Genomic DNA, 17,456 nt, shown 5'->3' with positions numbered 1-17,456 from the left:
TTAGATCTTGCATAATAAAGACTCTAGTAGAGTGCAAGATGCATATGCTCAAGACGATGGAAGAGATTTCAGTACTATCGCCCATTGAAGCTTGTGTTGATGGATCAGTGGTTGCGCGAAGTCGCAAGATATATATCGAGTGGGTATCCTAGAGCTCCGCCAAAGCTATCCTCACCAAGCAGAACCACTTTTTGACTAATGGGAGTATCATACTGATCTAGAGCTTGAGTCTTCTTATACTTACTGTTGCTCTCACACCAAGACCCTTCGAGATGAATATATCCATAGTCCCTATGCTATCATAATATTTGATTGTTCAAGTTGGGCGACCGCCTCATTAGCCGGCAAACCTTCTCTTCGAAAGAAAAGCCAGGGGATACGATACCTACCCGACCCGTAATCACCTCGTTACATACATACATTAGCTTGTACCTAGTTATACAATACTGCAGCAGGCAATACCAATACCCGGACTCGGCTCGACTCATGAAGCAAGAGGGAACGGATCAGCGACCACCAATATGCTCATGATTCATCACACCCAATTTACCCGTCCACCGAGGGTGTACGAAGGATGAGTTTCCATGTATCAGATTCTCTCCCTCCACCGAGCGTGTATATCTGCTGTACTCCGTACAATACACTAGGATCACGACTACCCTTTATATTCCACCCTGCTAAGCACTATCCCTAGCAAGGATCTGAAGAGCCAAAGAACCTTCTGGGAGGAATGAATCCCTGCTCACCGGCAAGAACCAATGCAATTAAGTCAACCCTGGAAGCCAAAGATCTGACGCGCAGAGGGAAACGGCGTGCAGTGATTACCGCGGTTAAGTGGGAAGTTTGTCCGTTGATCGGACCAAAATTTCGACCTGTGACGCGCTGTAATGAAAAGATCTTCTGGCTGCATGCTTCCGTGCATGTGGATTGCGACCAAAGATTTTTTTTTGTTGCCCTTCCAAAGCTACTCCGTATAATACTGTACACTGCATCAAGTGAAATAGTCAAGACAATTGTTGGAATTGCATTGATGGGTTGGATGTATCGAATTGTTGATGCGGGTGACAAGTGGCCACGTCTTGTCGTGGGTAACTAAGAGATAGGTACGCAGGCCGTACGCAGTACGGAGTAGTGCTGGTGATGACTAAGGTAGATAACAATGATCCTCCTGCCACCATTCCCTGATACATGCGCACACACCGACGTCGAGGACCGGGAGGGAAAGGGGAACAGGCGGAACGAGTCAATCCTGGAACTAGAACGAGTTTAGAGGATAATCGACTGTCCTCCCCGTACATTGTGTACAAAGATAATCTAAACAGAAAGCCAGACCATTGATTGATAACAATCAGAAGCACTGGTTAGCCTGGTCATTTCCACCCGACAAGACAGTTGGACCCATCCGTCCCCGGAAGACGAGGGAAAGGAAGGAGGAGTTGGCCCGTTTTCGACAGCTGGCATCTTAATCATTAAGCCATCCGTCTACACCCACCACGGACGGGGAGGAGAGCTCTGACCCTCTCAGGTCCCGTCTTTACCGTACGCCATATACGACTCCTCAGTGGCTCTCAATCACTACAGTTGGATGGATCTCAAGTGTTTTTTCCTCTGAGCAGCTGAGTTCAATCCCAATCCAAGCTCCAGCTCTTCCACAACCCCAGATACGGGGTAGTCGGTAGTTCTACGATTCCCGCCGCTTGTCTCCATTACACACCTTCTACATGCTCTCTCAACCGACACAGCGAGTTTTCAAGGCTGAGGCTCCAGATGGGTGGGTTTAGAGTGGCCGTTTTAAACTCTATATGTACAGTGTATATTGGTTGCATGTTGTAGACGATGACGTGAGGGAGAATAAAGGAAAAGGGAGTAGTACATGATATATAAAAAGACCACCACAAGAAGAATTAACCTCCTAGGAAGAAGAATAGCGGCTGTGAAGGAAACCCCAGTCGTTCTCAATTTGGTTTTTTTTTTCTGGCAGATGAACAAAGAAAAGGAATGATAATGGAACAAAGAGAAGATAACCGGTTTACCGGACGAGCACGCTCATTAAACCGATTGTTTCATTTGTGGAATTGTTGTACAAGTGATCCAGAAGAAGCTTCGTAGATTTTGTCTTTGAAGGTTTTTTTCTTTTTGTGAAATTTGGTTTCGTCATCATCCCATTTGGTTCCTTCCCGTATTCATCTCACAAGAAAAAAAATCGATCCCTTCCAAGATTTGCCGGATACCGCAAACGCTTCGCTAGGAGATAAAAGATGCGGCTCGATTGTCGTGGGAGATAGGAGGTAGTTGCGTTAAATTTAGACGTACTTGCACATCATGGCAACCATCAGGTCGAACAGACCAATGGCCTCAACGAAGGCGAAACCAAGAATGGCGTAGGAGAAGAGCTGACCACGGAGGGCAGGGTTGCGGGAGACGGCCAGAAGGAGGGAGCCGAAGACGAGACCGATACCGATACCGGCACCACCGAGACCGATGGCAGCGGAACCCATACCCAAGTTCTGGGAGACCTGGACCATGGCGTCGGCGATCTCAGAGGAGTACTGACGGCGGCCCTGGGCGGCGAAAGCCTGGCGGGCGTTGGCCTGGATGAGGCCGGAAGGAGACTGACGCTTGACGGTCTGGAAGGGGGTCATGTTGATCTTCTTCTGGGTGGTGAAGGTGCGCTTGGGGGCGACAGCGTTGAGCTGAACGCGAGCAGCGGGGCGAGCCACCTTGGTGGTAGCAGCCATGGTGGAAGCCAGGCGAGAGGCGAAGACACGGGAGGAGGCCATTGTGATGGATGGGTGATGAATCTTGAGAAAGAGACTGATTTTCTCGAGAAGATGGGGGGGAAGGATGGGAAGGAAGAAAGGAGAGAGAAGAAAAGAAGAAGAGGAGAAAAAGAGGAAGAGGAAGAACTTTTCTGGGAGAGAAAACCTGGAGCGAAAGTGACAACAGACTCCGTTCGGGCCATAAATACTTTCCCGCTAAATTTTCGCGTTTTTTACCCTTTCGAGTCCACCAGCCCCCCAGTCGACCTCCGTTAGTGCGCTTGTTGGGAAGGAAAAAAGCCCTACCCGGGGCCTGGCGCGTGTGTGCTTCGAGTAATTGATTGTCCTCTATCTTACCTACGAGTATCATACACCTCAATTACCACCGGATTCGCGGACAATTCGGGTTCGCTCGGGATGGGGCCAAGCGTGCAGTGCTGTCGGTACAGCCAATTGTTCAGGGTCTCTGTCCAGCCGCGCAGGTCCGCTGGCCGTGCTATCCACGAGTCGCATTGCGGCGATGCTGCCATTGCGCATCCACACCCTCACCCATGACCAGCCGATGTGCATCAGTCAACTTTACTGTAAGATTACCTGTAACCATGGTGACCGGGGAAAGATTGACCAAAGGGGGGAGAAGGGGGGGGGGAAGGTGGAGAGAATACAGGATGGATGGGGAGGCAGCATTCCCACCGTGGACACCGAGCTCCCCTTCATTCTTCCTTACATGTATAAAATGGGACCTCTTTCCCCTTCCCTCATCCGATTCCCATGAAGCTACCCTCAGACAGAGCAATTGGCCCATAGGGAGAGCCAGGCCTACAGATTGCACAAATTCCGAGGTGTCCCGAAGCTGTGAAAAAGGGAGATTCACAACAACCGCAACAGCGAGACAGAGAGTAGGAAGAGAGGGCCAAAAAAGACAAAAAAAAAAACCAAGGAGCCAAAGTGGATCCCTGCAACCAAATGGGTCCGATAGAGTGGTATATGACCCACTTAGCGGTGCATCCGTAGCCAATAGTAGACTCGCCACATGCTCGGTCACAATAAAACCGGGCCGAATCGGGCATGCGGCTCCACCAGCGCCGGAGGTTCTATCCCAGAAACAGAATTCCCACTGGCAACGCAAGCAGGTTTGTTTGATGTTTGGTCACTTGGGTGGCTTCGCTGGAGTGCTGCTGGTGCCGCCGTCCGTGAGTCTGAAATTCAAGAGGGAGAATTGCCTCGCCTCACCGACTTGGCCGATTGGGATCCAGCTCTTTTGGGACATCCCGACTCATCCCGTGGACGCCGGAGTAAAGAGCTAAGCTGCATGAAGAGCTAGCTCGAAGCTGGGGGCCACCACCCACTGTGAACGAACTCGAGACGCCAACCTTCCAGCCAGCAGAACCAGAAGAATGAGGAATGTCACTGCATCCGTTCACATTTGCTCTGTCCACATCCCCCATTGTTGGTTCGAGGGAGGTGATGTGGATTTATATAACTTTTTGGATAGATCAGAAGAACTGGCCAAATTGGGTGTGGAAGAAGCCAGCCCGCGGCTTGTCTCCCGCTCTCCCACCTTCCCCCAACCCTACCTAGCCAGAGAAATTGAAAATCCTCGGGAAGAAAACCGTCACAATCCTCCCAGCTGTTTTTCATCCATTCCAGCCAAACTAGAGAAAATCCCAGGACGGTCAACGCTAGTGACACTGCAGCAGGCCAGCAGCAGCCCTTCCTTTGACCATCGCGGTTCCCGCTCACCACCTTGGGGTAGTCCGCCCCCGTTCTTCTTTTGACCACCCCATCTATAAGGAAAAGTGATAGACCCTCATATTTATACCGTGGAGGTTTCATCGGCGCTGAGACATGACGGATTGATTCTTGACTCCCTCCGGGTCTCATCAACATCCACCCCCTTTCCTCACTTTCTCTCATTCAACTCCATGCTTACTGCACTATACCCGAGTCGGCACTAGTCAATCACGTTGGCGGTGATCGAGATATGATCTCAGCCGCCCTGCATCCTTACGTAACCAAAGCTGGCTTTCCTCCCTTCCAGGTTGGAACTGCTGCCACTGAACTGACAAACTGGCCCTGCAATTTAAGCATGCAGCCGCCGCAGACAGGGATTAGGGGAGCAAGGGAAGCTATTCCCAGCCGGATTCTTCCGTCGCAACAGCCGGGCACAATTTACGGTAGAAATACGTACCTAGTCAATTGCCACTGTCGAGGGAGGGGGAGTGATGATGGGAGCGGTGATGATTATGAAACACCTCAACGATGATCCGTTACGGGGTCGAGTTGGATGGAGAAACGATACTTGCGGTCGGGTTGGTTTCGTCGCATCATAGAGGATGGATGAGACCATGAGAGAGAGGTAGGTGTCTTGGTGGGCAGTGGCTGGAAAGGTCGGAGAGTTGCTGAGGAGACAAGCCTGTATTGTTCCTGTACGAGGTAACGAAAAGCTGGTAACCGTACGGTTCCAAGGTGATTGCTTTGTCCTGAGGCATTGATTTGGCCGGGCCAGCGGGTGAAGGTTGGACCTCGGGCACACCCACGTAGAGAAGGTATGGCGGTTGTGCGGAAAGACAAGACGATTGTCTAGCAGCTTGCAAGTCTTCAAGTCTACTACAACAATCTATGCATCCATCGCTGCTTGCTACTTCCTCAACCAGCTTTATCCCAGTAGGCATAGATATCTCATATCATCTAGTTATAAGTTGGCTCCCAGTGAATATTTATTTTCCATGTCTCATAAGCATAGAACCTTCACCCGTTCCCACCCGATGAGCCCTCCGACACTTCCCTTCCGTACTCCATCCATACCGGCAAACCCACCTCGTGAATCATGCACTGTCTATATTTATTCATCATTGTGTAGCAACGATCAAACAGATCACCACTGTAGCTCTGCCAATCGATCTTGAATCTTGAAGAAAATCCCTTTTGGAAGATAGAAGACCACAACAATGTCTCCTCAGGCCGCCTACACCCCCCAAGAAACCCCGGCAGTCATTAGAGCCCGGAAACACCTCTCCGGGACACGCGCCAAGCAGCTCCTCCGCGCGGCGGAACGCGACTACAACGACCCTCCGCCCCCGCCGGGACTGGGCGAGTGCTGTGGAAGTTCGTGTGATCCGTGCGTGCAGGATCTCTGGCGGGAGGAGCTGGCGGTCTGGCGGGAGAGGTGGGGAGAGGCTGCTCAGGAGGACGGAGAAGGGTCTCAAGACAAGAGAGATCAAGCAGCAGGCGAAGAAGCGACAGGGAAGGGAAAGATGCCCGGGAGTTGGGAGTGGTAACTGGGTTTTGAATTATGGGATTCGCCAGTTGGATTTACTAGGAAGGCTCTGATTCATTGTGTCGTTTGTATGGTTTGTGACTCCATGCTTTGATTAATGCTTCTAAAGACAGTTCAAATAGCTAACTCCGAACGAAGCAGACTGCTTGTGGACTGGTAGCTGAAGCTACCGTATTCACGCCCCGGGGTGGTTACACTCGCACAAAATGCGCTCGAATGCGGCTGGCGCTTCTTCATAACTCATCAACCTCACTCCCCACCGGCCCCTCGCCTCATACTCCAGCAACAATTGCACCTCCATCCCGGCCTCCAACGGAATCACCCACTTGATCTCCCCAGCTTTTTCAATCGCACAGTTCCCTCTTTGACCTGGGCGACTTGTCGCACCTCATCTCCTTCCTGAGCCAGCCCCTTCGGCTCCAGAATCTGCACCTTCAGCCGCTCATCCTCACTAACGGGCACCTGATTACGACCGCCACCTCGACGGCATGCTCCTCGTGTTCTTGACCCGGTACGTTCGCCGGAACACCGCCGCCTAATCCTTCTGGGAGAAAAGACCCCCGCTGCCCGTCACCCCCCGCACCGTTGATGAGTTATGGATCTCAGCCTGCAGGAACGCTGCGGCGCAGTGCTTGGGGACGATCGTGCATGACAGGGCGACGGGCCACGAGGGATGGGGGTAGGGTGCGACGGCCGGGAAGATCCTAGGTTTGTGGTGAGGCCATAGTCCTGTTGGAAGGGACCTGGGTGTTGGGTGTCTGCCGTGGTGGTGGTGGTTGATGATGGTAATGTTCGTGTATGTCGGTCGACGTTGTTGTCCAGCTCCTCAGACTGAGTAGCTGGTCTCTGTTGTGGTCGTGGTGATGCTGGTGGTGCGAAAAGGGAGGGTCGAGCAGCAGGCAGAGCAAATGGCATGGGTGTTGTCACGGTGCCCATTGGGCCTGCGGGTTGAGGCTGCGGCGGTCGCCAGCCTCCGAACAAACCTCCACTTGTAGCTTGTCCAAACACACCAGATTGAGGCTCATTGGGGGAAGTCATTGCACTACCAAAGAGGCCCCCGGACTGCGTGGAGGGCGTGTTACTGCCGAAAAGACCACCGCCCTGTTGCAGAAGAGCAGCAGTTGCAGCAGCAGTGTTACCCAATGCGCCGAATGAAGTCTGTTGCTGTTCTCCTGACGGGGCTGGTGGTTGCTGGGGAGTTGCATCTTCTCTGCCTGCGCCTCTGTATCTCTTTCTCCCGTGCCGCCTCTCTCTTCCTCTTCTCCTTGTACATACACTCTCATCTCAATCCTTTCCACCTCCTTCTCCGCCGCCCCCACCTCCCGACCAGCTCGATAATGCTTCTCTCCTTCTTCCTGCCCTCTAGCATGGAAAAGTCAATAAACTCCCCGACCTTCCACACCTCTCCCTGCTGCGCCCTATCTAGTCCCAAACCCTACCGACTGATTCCAAACCAACCCCTGTCTCTGCCCCTTCAGAATCTCAATCCGACTTCCCGCGACATCCCTTCTGATCTTCGCCAGCGCTACCCTCTCCTTCGCAGCGAGAAGCTCTGTCCGAGGTCCCCGTAGCTCGTCTGGCTTCATCCTCATCCTTATCCTCATCTATCCTCCTCGCTTAAAGCGTCACTACTGTCACTTGCATCCCCACTCTCACCTTTGTGTCTCGTCGCAAATAAGAGCCGACTCCCTACCACCTCAGTCTGGAAAATCGGTCACACAAGCAGCGCCCGATGCCCCCTCGATGCGGATCGAGTCCAAGTCCGTGGCGGGGTCGAGGCCGTAGATGGTTAGGGTGTGGGGACCGGGCTTTATTAAAATCATTTTGTCTTGGAAATAGTGACTTCGTTCTCTTGATGCAGTAAAACCAGACCCGCAAGACACAGAACTTACGTGGTGGATGATGGCGGGGATTTCGCGCAAGATAGTGGCGCGGCTGGGCTGGAAGCTGATGGATTTGGTGGAGAGGGAGGGAGGAGGATGAGGTTCGCCATTTTGGTGTTCTATACTTCCACAAGAACTCGTTGAGGTGGATGGGAAGAAGAAGAATAGTAAACAGGACTTGCATCTCACTACGACGGAGTAGTACTGCTTGAATACCTAAGGGTTTCTCACAGCCATTCTTGACTAATCAGGCTGGCAGTCATTCTGGTTTGCCTTGGAATATTGCATGGTGATTGGGTGCGACTGTGCCCGATTGCATTGATGACTGACCCTCGGAGCCCATTTCTAGGGATTGATAGATCTCCACTACCTCAGCTCAGCTTCGTCTTGGCTCCCAATCTGTGCCTGACCCGTACCATGATAATTGATATTATGATCCGAGTCCGTGAACCACTGCACCTGCATCTTTTCCGGCGACATTTCCTGTCTCCAACCAGCAGAGCCACCATTAGTAAGAGCAATTCGCTCGCCACCGGACAATGGAAAAGTCACAAATGAGACCATCCTGTCGAGGGAGTATCGAGCGGAGCCGTGGTCAATTGCTCCGATATAAGAGGGCTGTCGATCCATTCATCAGTGCCGTCTCTCTCGAAGACTGTCTCTGCTTGTCAAGTCGTGGTGCCAAGAGCTACAACTGCCTGGCGATCCTGGACCCGTTCGAATGTCTTAATAGCCAGCGTAGTGTGAGTATCAGTGAGCCAGGAGACTTCACCAACAACCAAATCATCCACGTCAAACGACTCGATTGGGACTGTTAGAGCTTGCTTTTCGGACACATGGAGGACCTTCACCTGAACCGTGGGATTGATCTGCGATACTTGCGGGTATCGTATCGGCATCTCGACCGGATACGGCGGCGCGATCGCTTGATTATCCATGTAGTATGGCACAGTGTATGTGGGCACCCCCGTCTCCTTAAGGCGTAGGAAGGAGAGATACTCCCCATCGGGCAGAAAACCACAGTGCGAACCGGTCTCCGAGTATTTCCGCCTCATAGACCCAGTCCTATACACCGTGGAACATATCAGGACCGCCATCAGTAGTGACTGCGGTGCTAACCCCATCCATCCAGGTGACCATATTGTTATCTCGGACAAATGCGGTGGTATTGCCCACCGGACTCTATCGAGCGTATTGCACGTCGTATATTTGCTGTCATCCTCTAAGAGTGAAGTAAATGGAGTCTTCGTATATGATGACGTCTTCAAGCGGGTCATCGCAAAACCAGGGGGAAATAGTAGGCCAGGTCTCCCAGTGTCTCTGGCAGAGCTATCTGATGATTGAACATGATTCCAGTTGGGTCAAAATGAGTCACTTCGGCTTGCCCTGGTGTAGAATGATCTCGTCCGAACGAAAATCGAAGGAAAGGGCGTCAAAATCGTCGGGTATAACCTGGATGGCCCGCGGGAGAAGCTGGCGAAGTTACTAAAGGAAATCAAAACCCTAAATCTCCGGCATTACATGGGAGCAACTCTATCTTCAACATCTTTAAATAGCTTGGATTTAAGCCGCCAAAGCAGCCGGCGTGAAGCGTTTCGTCCCCTCTGAGTGGGTAGGATCGGCGCCCAAGGGCGTCACCGATATCAAGGACAAGGTATGACTGAATATACCGCTGAGTGGCGCCCTAATCCATACCTCCAAAGGTGACGGACACAATAATGATGTCGGAAATGCGAAAAAGGGAAATTCTTGGCGCAACCCAGCGGGCTCGTCTTTAATACACCATCATCGGACGTGGAGTGCTATGATCAACTCTGGGTTCCCAAGGTTCCGTCGGGGCGGTCTCACCATGCGCACTCGATCTACATTGACCACCAGATTGTGGGGAATGGCGGTGTCAAATTCGCCTTGACCGATCTCTGCGATATTGGCAAGTATGTTGCTCAGATCATAGCGGATCCACAGACCCTCAATAGACATGTGCTGGTATACACAGACATCCTCGACAGCGCTCCTTCGGACACAGCAGTGGCTCTCGAGAACCAGGGGAATTAGGTCTGTGTGATATGAAAGTTGCGAGCCAATCTGAGATTGTCTTATTTTATACCTGTTATTTTACCCATTTCGACTGCCTTCGTCCTACCATACGGTGATGGTCATATACTAGTGGACTGGATCTGTAATACATATGAAAAAAATTAGATTCTTAGAGAAAATAAAGATAATGATTATAATTACCTTTACATAGCTTACATACAGGCTAACAATACAGGAAATCATCCAGACGTGTAAATAATCCTACAAGACTAACTATGTATGAAGAGATGATGAGGAAGAATGAGTCACAGATAGTCTTGACATACAACACTTGCTCCTTAGCTACCAGTGACTACAACCAATATCTTCCAGATGTTTCGCATGAATATGGTTGGAGAAAGTCTCCCTCATACATATGCCAAAATGAGATATCCAGGATGATATTGCGCGAAGGATAGTGGCACGCAAGGTCATAAATGCAAGAAGATGAGCTTCTGACATCAACAGCTCGCATGGCTTAGATGGTAAAGCGCAGCACTAGTAATGCTGAGATCCTCGGTTCGAGTCCGAGTGTGAGCATATTCGCTTTTTGAACTTGGTGCTTGCATATCTGTGATCTACTAATGCAATACCTCAACTTTTTATAGCGAAGACGCCTGGATAAGTGTGGCGTCATGCCAGAGTACAATTTGCATGTTACTGGTTAACACTTTCGAACAGGCCAGATGTTTGTTGTTCCTCAGCAAGAGCTCCAATCGGTGAGACAGCGGCGCTTGCGGATGCAGGAGTACTCTACGAACCAATGGCAAATCTGATACAGGCACAGCTCAGACCCACTTGCGTGTATGGACTTGTGCACAAGCAAAAATGTACAAAAAATTGGAGCTGCGGGGAATCGAACCCCGGACCTCTCCCATGCTAAGGGAATATTATACCACTAAACCACAGCCCCAACTGTTGAAAACCGGCTCCAAAGAATGTAATATGATCAATACCTTACCGCATCGCATTCCTCCCGCACGTACAATACTTATTCACTTCTAGCCCTAAGGACCCTTCTGTTATTGAGTACTCTGTACTTCTATTGTGAATGAGTGAATGGTCTGGTAGTAGTCACTATCAGCATAAGACTCAATGAGTTCATTCAAATTCATGATAAATGCTCATTCTCAGGTATTACCCAAAGAACCTGTTCTGTTCGTTCCCGGCATTTATATCTCGCAGGTTATGGCCTACATCATTGTAGTAAGTTCTACCCAAGCGTGCCTCTTCAGCCTTCACCCTGGCGTTGAAGCTCCTAGAAGAGATCCTTGGAGCGGTCTCTTATTCTGAGAGCCATTCAAGGAACCTATAGCCTGGATCTGCCCCGCAATCCCAACCCGGACATACAATGTGTGAAATGATAAGCACTACACTTATCAACCCCTAACCCCAACCGCGGCGGGGCATAGAATCCTTCTGCTTACAATCGAAACACAACTGACAATCCATGCCTCAGCAGTCAGTATGAGATGTCCCGATCGTCGCTCTGCCGCCAGCCAAGCCTCATAACTTCCTGCGCGAGGCTGAGTCGGAAGGAAGTGTCTCGATGGCTTCGGCGGGGCGAGTCCTTAAAAGAGTCTGCCTTCGCCGGACGGCCCACATCATACCACCGTAAAGATCCCAGCCCCAGCATGACAGCACCCCAAAAGCCCACAGATCGCACTCAAGAACGGATTGAACCGAAAGAACATATCAAAATTCGATACTCTATACTCGACGTCAGCATGTATGGCAGCAGGCGTATGGAAACGACTGCCCTACTTGGGTCGGCTGTCGCTGCTGGGCGTGCTCCTCTGTCCCGGCTTCAACATCGCCATCCTAGTGACGTCCAACGGGGCTGAACAGTCCTGGTATGCGCAGCCGTCAGTGCTGCTGGCCGTGTCCGCAGTCAATTGCTTGCAGGAGACGCTTGACTGGGACTTTGGCAGCGCCCACCAGACCAAAGACAGGCAGCTGACGAACAACGCCTCGACCAAAGAAATCGTAAAGATGGAGGACGTGGAGCGCACCATGTTCCAAACCATCTGCATGAGGCGGATGATAGAGAGTGCAGCGCTAGGGGAGGTAGTATTGACCTCATCACCATCTGTATCACTACTCTACACCAAGACTCAAAGCTACGAGCTGAGATGTGATCAGAGGAGTGAGCGAGCCAGTATCATGCAAGGGACGGTTTCCTGCACGCCGGTGACACAGCACAGACCGCTCATCATTGCTAGGGTTATATCACCTCAGATTCTTCCGCTCTGCCCTTATCTCAATTCAATTCGTAGTCACCATGCTGGGTATAGGAACCATCATGGCAGGCCTGACAGGCGCCCTCAGTTTCAACCTGCTGAGTCGACGCGCAGAACCCTCCGCGTTAAATTCAACTACCCTCCCTCTCCAAGTCGACGCCCACCACCACTTCGTTCCGGACTTCTTCCGCAAAGGTAGGCTTATCCCATCACTCCCTAGTGCCTACCACCCCTCCTCATCCCAACCCTCAACCGAACCCTAACCCACCTCCAAATCAACAGCGTCCGCAAAGCCTACCTCTCCCTCACCTCCCCAGGCCATCTTCACGCGCTACGGGCAGGATAATCACTACCTAGGCCACCCCGCTTTTCGGGAATTCTGGATTTCCCGTTCGAGACGACGCGGACGGCTGTGGATATGATTGTGGGGAATGTTACGAGGGATTTTGGGTATGCCAACAAGATTCTGGCGCATGCGGGGTGAACCCTACCATTTTTGGTGCTCAGGGCGGCGGTTGCGGGGGTAGGAGCAGGGGGAGGACGTATGGGAAGACGTTCGAGGAGTGGATGGAGGGGGTGCGCTCGTTTCGGTATGATTTCGCGGTTGTGGGGACACACGAGGTGATGGGGTTGGCGTGGGGGATGGTGGATCTGGGGAAGGTGATTAATGGTTAGGGTTGGGTCTGTCTTGTTGAGAGTTCTGGTGTTGATCATGGGTTGATAAGCTAACGTGGGTTAGTAGGGTCGGATTTCCCGTATGCACCGGCTGAGAAAGGTTGCTGGGTATCGGGAGTATTCGGATAATTATCCCATGGATGAGGAGTTGAGGGAGCGGATTTATCGTGGGAATGCGGAGGGAGTTGTTGGGGTTGAGGGATTGAGGGTGTGCAGAGGGGGTGTGTTTTGCGTAGGGCATGGTGATCAGATTGATACATCCCAATTGTCCCAACAGCGATAATCAGATGAGAAGAGATATTGATTAACATTAACTGATGCACTAACTACGCCACAATCCCACCTACTCTCGCTGTAAAACCCGCTTGAAAGTCTCCAGCGTATGCTCCCACACCTTCCCCGGAAATCCCTGCTCGCGATACTCGGCCAACAACTTTTCCTTGGCCGCGTTGCGCCCATCATAGTTCAGGAGGTACGACCCCCCGCCGACCTTGCCCGTCGACGCGGCCGCGGTCCGCAACCCCTCCCCCAACGGCGTCCCCACATAAGAAGGATCTTTCGGTCTCGCGGCCGGGTACGCGGCTGAGGTCGCGATATGCAGATTACGCTGACCGCTCTCCTCTGGCGACATGGACAGCGGCCGCGAGAGCACGTTCATCACCGGGCCGGCCAGATTGCCAAAGGTGGAGTTGATGAGCGGGGTGCGCACGATCCCGGGGAAGACGTGCACGAAGCCGACGGTCGGGTGGGTGGCGGCCAGGTGCTCAAAAGCCATCGAGTTGAGCGTGGCGGCGTAGGTAGCGGCCTTGAGGAAGGACCACGATTTGGTGAGGTCGAGGTTGTTGGCATCGACGTGCCCTTCCTGGCCGGCCGCGAGCACGGACACGACCCGGGCGGGGCCCTGCGAGTTCTCGAGCAGGGGGAGTAAGTTCTGAACGAAGCGCATGCGGCTGTAGTAGCGCAGGACGTGGTTGTTGTCCAGTCCTTCCTCGGTTTCTGCGGGCTTGTTCAGTATCCTGTGGTTTTTCCGCTGAAGACGGTCAGAAGAGGGGTGGGGTTACCTACCGTTTTTGAACAAAGTTAGATGACCTGTCGAGAGGAAGAGAAGGTCGATGGATTTCTCCTTCGCCTTAATTTGCTCGCAGGCGGTGTCGACATTGCGGAGCAAGGAGACGTCCGCTTGCACGAAGTGGAAGACGCCTTCGGGGTTGGCGGCGCGAAGCTCTTCTAAGATGCGCGAGCCAGAGGCGGCACTGCGGCCCACGATGTGGATGGTGGGCTTTTTGACGGACTGCGCCAGTTGCTTGGCGGTTGCTTCGCCGATGCCACTGGTGCCGCCCACGAAGACGGCAATGAGCTCGGGCCGGTTGGTGGCGAGCGTGGCATTGGACTGGCGGACCTCGCTGAGAGTAGGCATGATAAGGGTTTATAGAAGGTCTTATTGTGTTTGTCGTTGGATATGGCGGTGGTGTATGTGGAGTAGATTGGATGTGGGGGTCGTTGTGAGGTCAAATACGAGGAGATGGGGATATCTTGGCATGGCGGGGGCATCGATGAATGAATGAATGACATCGTTCATTTTTTCTGACTCAGCCTCGGGCCAATTTGGCTTCATCCCTCCTTCCCTCCCTGCCTCACGTAGCCTCTTCCATCTTTCTATCTTTCTATCTTTCTCTCTTTCTCTCTTTCTCTTCTTGACTCATTCACAATTTATGCATGTCCACCCACCTGGTCTACGATGCTACTGCTCCCACCGCGACGAGACAGTCTTAGTCGTCGTGAAAAATGGCCAATACGTTTTTCCTGGAGCGTGACGGTCTGCGAGGTCAGCACGGATGGTTTCATAAAATTCATGCTTACGATGCCTACCTCCTAGGAACGAGTCCTTGTTGCTTGTTCGAACAGCCGAACCATACGGAGCTATGCATTGGTTAGCATGAAGACTGAGTAGAATACTAGCAAACGCACCTATCAGTGGAATATTGACCCCGATCTGCCCGACATTGACGCCCCGCTGAAACGTATTCGCATGCTTACCACTGGTGGTGAAGATGGAACACGCATTGCCATCTATATGCTACCGTGAACCCATGGCCAATAACGACACGGATCGCAGAGCAGACTTACACTTGTTCTGATTGATCAGCTCGATGGCTTCCTCCAAGGTATCCACTTCCATGCAAATGAGCACAGGCCCGAAAATCTCCGACTGGTAGCATTCCATGTACGTCTCAACATCAGTTAGAATCGTCGGGCCTAGGAAATTGCCGTCCGGGTATCCGGGGACCTCAATCTGTCGACCATCCAGTAGAACCGTAGCCTGCTCCTGGATCGCCCGCTGGATCACTCCGCTGACTCGCTTGACGGCTGCCTCATCGATCAACGGGCCAATCTTGGACTCTTGGTCGCGCCCAGCGCCAACGACCATCGATTCTGCGAGCTCAACGAGCCTCGGGATCCATTCGCGTGTGCGGCCGACAAAGACTGCCACGCTCAGCGCCATGCACCGTTGGCCAGCCGCGCCAAAGGCACTGCCGGCAATGGCAAACAGAGTAGACGTCATGTTGGCATCTTCCAGAATGACTCCGTGGTTCTTGCCTCCGCACTCGGCTTGTATGCGCGTGCCTGCAGCGCGGGCAAGATCGTGGACCTGTCGCGCGGCGGGCTCTGAGCCGACGAAGCTAACGGCCTGGATGGATGGTTGGTTGACGAGCATCTGGACGGTGGAGGGCCCCCCGTGGAGGATGTTGAAGACCCCGGGCGGGAAGTCAGCTTTGACGAAGGCTTCAGCGAGCAGGGAGGAGGTCGAAGGTGTCTTTTCGGATGGTTTCAGGATGACGGTGTTACCGGTGATCAGAGCATACGGCAGAGACCAGAGGGGAATCATGAAAGGGAAGCTGAACGGTGTGATAGAGAGGCAGACGCCCTGTCGTATTAGTGTCAGCGTCATCCTCTCCAGGTCCTCATGCTCGAGAGTAACACTTACCACCGGCTCATAGAACGTCTGCAGCAAGGTAGCATCGCCCCCAAGGAACATTCCCGCCATTTCCGGTCCGACGGAGCACGCCGCGTGAATGCAGTCCAGTCCGCGAAAGACTTCCGCATCTGCGTCGGCCAAGGTCTTACCAACCTCGCGCGACAGGCAGGTAACCTGCAGTCACATGTATCAGCTGCGAACTTCTTTTTCTAGCCTGAGTTTCTGGTCGAACGAGTCTCACAATGCCCGGCGACATCTGCCTGAGTACATCCACCAGCTTCAGCAGTCGCTCTCGCCGCACCTGGAATCCCAGCGCGGCCCAGGCCTGTTGAGCGTCCCCCGCGGCTGTAACAGCCCTCTGGACTTCCTGGAGGGTACTTCCCGGCACTCTACATAGTAACCGCTGCGAGACCTGGGATGGGGTTCAGCGGTCGTGGTCATCATCGGTGTTCTGAAGCCGTCTCACCGGATCCAAGACATTGCTCCAGGTCTGAGACTTGGACATGACCTGCTCATTGTTGATGAACAGATGCGTCACGGTTGGTGGAGCCGGCGACGCTGCGGGATGCGGGCCATCGTCCCCCCCATTGTCCGAATCTGAACTTTCCCCACGGGGCGTGGCCTCAACAATATGGGTCGATCGAGTGCTACTTCTCCGCGACCGAGCCTGGTGTAATTGTCAATCGATGTGCGGCGACAGGCTTGCGGCTTATCAGAGGGAGATCCACGTACATCCGAGGTGGAGACTACGGTATCATCACTAGGGGTGGGCGATCCCGATGGGAAGGGGGCGAATCTCGCAGCCCGATTAGAGGATTTGGTGGCAACGCGGGGCATATCTGGCAGTAACCCGTCACGACTCCAGCGAGATTGAGGCGTAAGGTCGGAAAGAGATAGAAGATAGATTGATTATCTGGTGTGTTGGGGATGTGGAGGGCTTATCAGTCTTGCAGGTCGGGATCCCCCGAGGCGGAAGGCGATAAGCGATAATTTTCCCCGCTTGAGGATCGCTGATAAGCACAACCAACACTAACTACCATTAGTTTATGGCCTGGTGGGGTTACTGTAAGTCTACTGGATTGTTAATAGGATTTACTATAGCTGCTTGATTTAGCTGTAGTGACGATCTCTTTGAGGGTTTCAACCGCCCCAGTATTTTCAATCAAGCAAGCTGTTGCCCTTTTTTTTGGGGATAATCCAAGAGCTAGGAAGTTCAGGTTCTGGGGGCCCAGCTCGTACTGGCATCAAAACCATCCATTGTAATCGAATTGCAACTCCAGGAACTGTCGTAATTCACAATGAAGGAGACCCGGGTGCCTAGCTGAGGGTTCCATAGCTTACCTTCGTATTGAGAGCTAGAGCTTCTGGTCAAGTGACCAGGTAACTGATCTTCAGGCCTTATGACCAGAAGTGCATGTAAAGGTAGTAGACAGGAATGCGCATTCAAGCGTCATGTTATGTCATGCAAAGCAGTGACTTATAAGCTCTCCAATCTCGCCGACCTACAGCAGACGATACTGTTTCTTCCTTCCCCCTCCTCTCTCTGACAACCACATCACTACCAGA

At 52.5% G+C, this 17,456-nt stretch overlaps 10 protein-coding genes and 2 non-coding genes across 12 annotated transcripts; 5 read left to right on the top strand and 7 right to left on the bottom strand.

Annotated features, from left to right (window-relative positions):
• Positions 1-972: 972 nt before the first annotated feature.
• On the bottom strand, positions 973-1,347 carry BP01DRAFT_97655 (uncharacterized protein). Its single transcript, XM_025580277.1, has one exon. The coding sequence runs from the start codon at positions 1,296-1,298 to the stop codon at positions 1,005-1,007; it is 294 nt and encodes a 97-aa protein (XP_025429687.1). The 5' UTR covers positions 1,299-1,347; the 3' UTR covers positions 973-1,004.
• Positions 1,348-2,303: 956 nt separating this feature from the next.
• On the bottom strand, positions 2,304-2,780 carry BP01DRAFT_384356 (ATP synthase subunit C family protein; the record flags this gene model as incomplete). The annotated part of the gene is made up of 1 exon (XM_025577503.1): positions 2,304-2,780. The coding sequence occupies one exon, from the start codon at positions 2,778-2,780 to the stop codon at positions 2,304-2,306; it is 477 nt and encodes a 158-aa protein (XP_025429686.1).
• A 1,336-nt stretch (positions 2,781-4,116) lies between these two features.
• BP01DRAFT_97578 (uncharacterized protein) lies at positions 4,117-4,881 on the bottom strand. Its single transcript, XM_025580275.1, has one exon. The coding sequence runs from the start codon at positions 4,674-4,676 to the stop codon at positions 4,167-4,169; it is 510 nt and encodes a 169-aa protein (XP_025429685.1). The 5' UTR covers positions 4,677-4,881; the 3' UTR covers positions 4,117-4,166.
• Positions 4,882-5,430: 549 nt separating this feature from the next.
• BP01DRAFT_358421 (uncharacterized protein) lies at positions 5,431-6,112 on the top strand. The gene has a single exon (XM_025575427.1). The coding sequence runs from the start codon at positions 5,711-5,713 to the stop codon at positions 6,038-6,040; it is 330 nt and encodes a 109-aa protein (XP_025429684.1). The 5' UTR covers positions 5,431-5,710; the 3' UTR covers positions 6,041-6,112.
• BP01DRAFT_97600 (uncharacterized protein) lies at positions 6,047-6,443 on the top strand. The gene is made up of 2 exons (XM_025580276.1): positions 6,047-6,112; positions 6,178-6,443. The coding sequence occupies exons 1-2, from the start codon at positions 6,110-6,112 to the stop codon at positions 6,367-6,369; spliced, it is 195 nt and encodes a 64-aa protein (XP_025429683.1). The 5' UTR covers positions 6,047-6,109; the 3' UTR covers positions 6,370-6,443.
• Positions 6,444-7,736: 1,293 nt separating this feature from the next.
• BP01DRAFT_384353 (uncharacterized protein) lies at positions 7,737-9,019 on the bottom strand (the record flags this gene model as incomplete). The annotated part of the gene is made up of 5 exons (XM_025577502.1): positions 7,737-7,847; positions 7,932-8,041; positions 8,253-8,288; positions 8,339-8,540; positions 8,615-9,019. The coding sequence occupies 5 exons, from the start codon at positions 9,017-9,019 to the stop codon at positions 7,737-7,739; spliced, it is 864 nt and encodes a 287-aa protein (XP_025429682.1).
• A 559-nt stretch (positions 9,020-9,578) lies between these two features.
• On the top strand, positions 9,579-10,000 carry BP01DRAFT_393290 (uncharacterized protein; the record flags this gene model as incomplete). Its single annotated transcript, XM_025578223.1, has 2 exons — positions 9,579-9,625; positions 9,686-10,000. The coding sequence occupies 2 exons, from the start codon at positions 9,579-9,581 to the stop codon at positions 9,975-9,977; spliced, it is 339 nt and encodes a 112-aa protein (XP_025429681.1). The 3' UTR covers positions 9,978-10,000.
• Positions 10,001-10,465: 465 nt separating this feature from the next.
• BP01DRAFT_t220 lies at positions 10,466-10,538 on the top strand. The gene has a single exon. It is a non-coding gene; the product is annotated as a tRNA-Thr (tRNA).
• Positions 10,539-10,839: 301 nt separating this feature from the next.
• On the bottom strand, positions 10,840-10,911 carry BP01DRAFT_t219. Its single transcript has one exon. It is a non-coding gene; the product is annotated as a tRNA-Ala (tRNA).
• An 818-nt stretch (positions 10,912-11,729) lies between these two features.
• BP01DRAFT_384351 (uncharacterized protein) lies at positions 11,730-12,660 on the top strand (the record flags this gene model as incomplete). Its single annotated transcript, XM_025577501.1, has 3 exons — positions 11,730-12,144; positions 12,221-12,433; positions 12,521-12,660. The coding sequence occupies 3 exons, from the start codon at positions 11,730-11,732 to the stop codon at positions 12,658-12,660; spliced, it is 768 nt and encodes a 255-aa protein (XP_025429680.1).
• A 556-nt stretch (positions 12,661-13,216) lies between these two features.
• BP01DRAFT_417186 (NAD(P)-binding protein) lies at positions 13,217-14,432 on the bottom strand. Its single transcript, XM_025579241.1, has 2 exons — positions 13,979-14,432; positions 13,217-13,909 (listed from the first exon to the last, which is right to left on the bottom strand). Exons 1-2 carry the CDS (start codon positions 14,328-14,330, stop codon positions 13,257-13,259), a joined length of 1,005 nt encoding a protein of 334 aa, XP_025429679.1. The 5' UTR covers positions 14,331-14,432; the 3' UTR covers positions 13,217-13,256.
• A 222-nt stretch (positions 14,433-14,654) lies between these two features.
• On the bottom strand, positions 14,655-16,395 carry BP01DRAFT_300670 (Methylmalonate-semialdehyde dehydrogenase; the record flags this gene model as incomplete). The annotated part of the gene is made up of 6 exons (XM_025571998.1): positions 14,655-14,731; positions 14,783-14,983; positions 15,041-15,839; positions 15,900-16,064; positions 16,132-16,302; positions 16,357-16,395. 6 exons carry the CDS (start codon positions 16,393-16,395, stop codon positions 14,655-14,657), a joined length of 1,452 nt encoding a protein of 483 aa, XP_025429678.1.
• Positions 16,396-17,456: the final 1,061 nt, after the last annotated feature.

Source organism: Aspergillus saccharolyticus, assembly GCF_003184585.1.
Source record: "Aspergillus saccharolyticus JOP 1030-1 unplaced genomic scaffold BP01scaffold_25, whole genome shotgun sequence".
NCBI lineage: Eukaryota > Fungi > Ascomycota > Eurotiomycetes > Eurotiales > Aspergillaceae > Aspergillus > Aspergillus saccharolyticus.
Note: the sequence above shows the minus strand (reverse complement) of the source record. Positions and strands in the feature narration are given on the sequence as shown.

Excerpts from the sequence above, each read along its gene's own strand:
- BP01DRAFT_97578 (XM_025580275.1), bottom strand. The coding sequence starts at position 4,676 with ATGAGAGAAAGTGAGGAAAGGGGGTGGATGTTGATGAGACCCGGAGGG.
- BP01DRAFT_97655 (XM_025580277.1), bottom strand. The coding sequence starts at position 1,298 with ATGTACGGGGAGGACAGTCGATTATCCTCTAAACTCGTTCTAGTTCCA.
- BP01DRAFT_417186 (XM_025579241.1), bottom strand. The coding sequence starts at position 14,330 with ATGCCTACTCTCAGCGAGGTCCGCCAGTCCAATGCCACGCTCGCCACC. Across the intron at positions 13,910-13,978 it reads TCTAACTTTGTTCAAAAACG|AAACCGAGGAAGGACTGGAC; the intron begins GTAGGTAACCCC and ends ACAAGCCCGCAG.
- BP01DRAFT_358421 (XM_025575427.1), top strand. The coding sequence starts at position 5,711 with ATGTCTCCTCAGGCCGCCTACACCCCCCAAGAAACCCCGGCAGTCATT.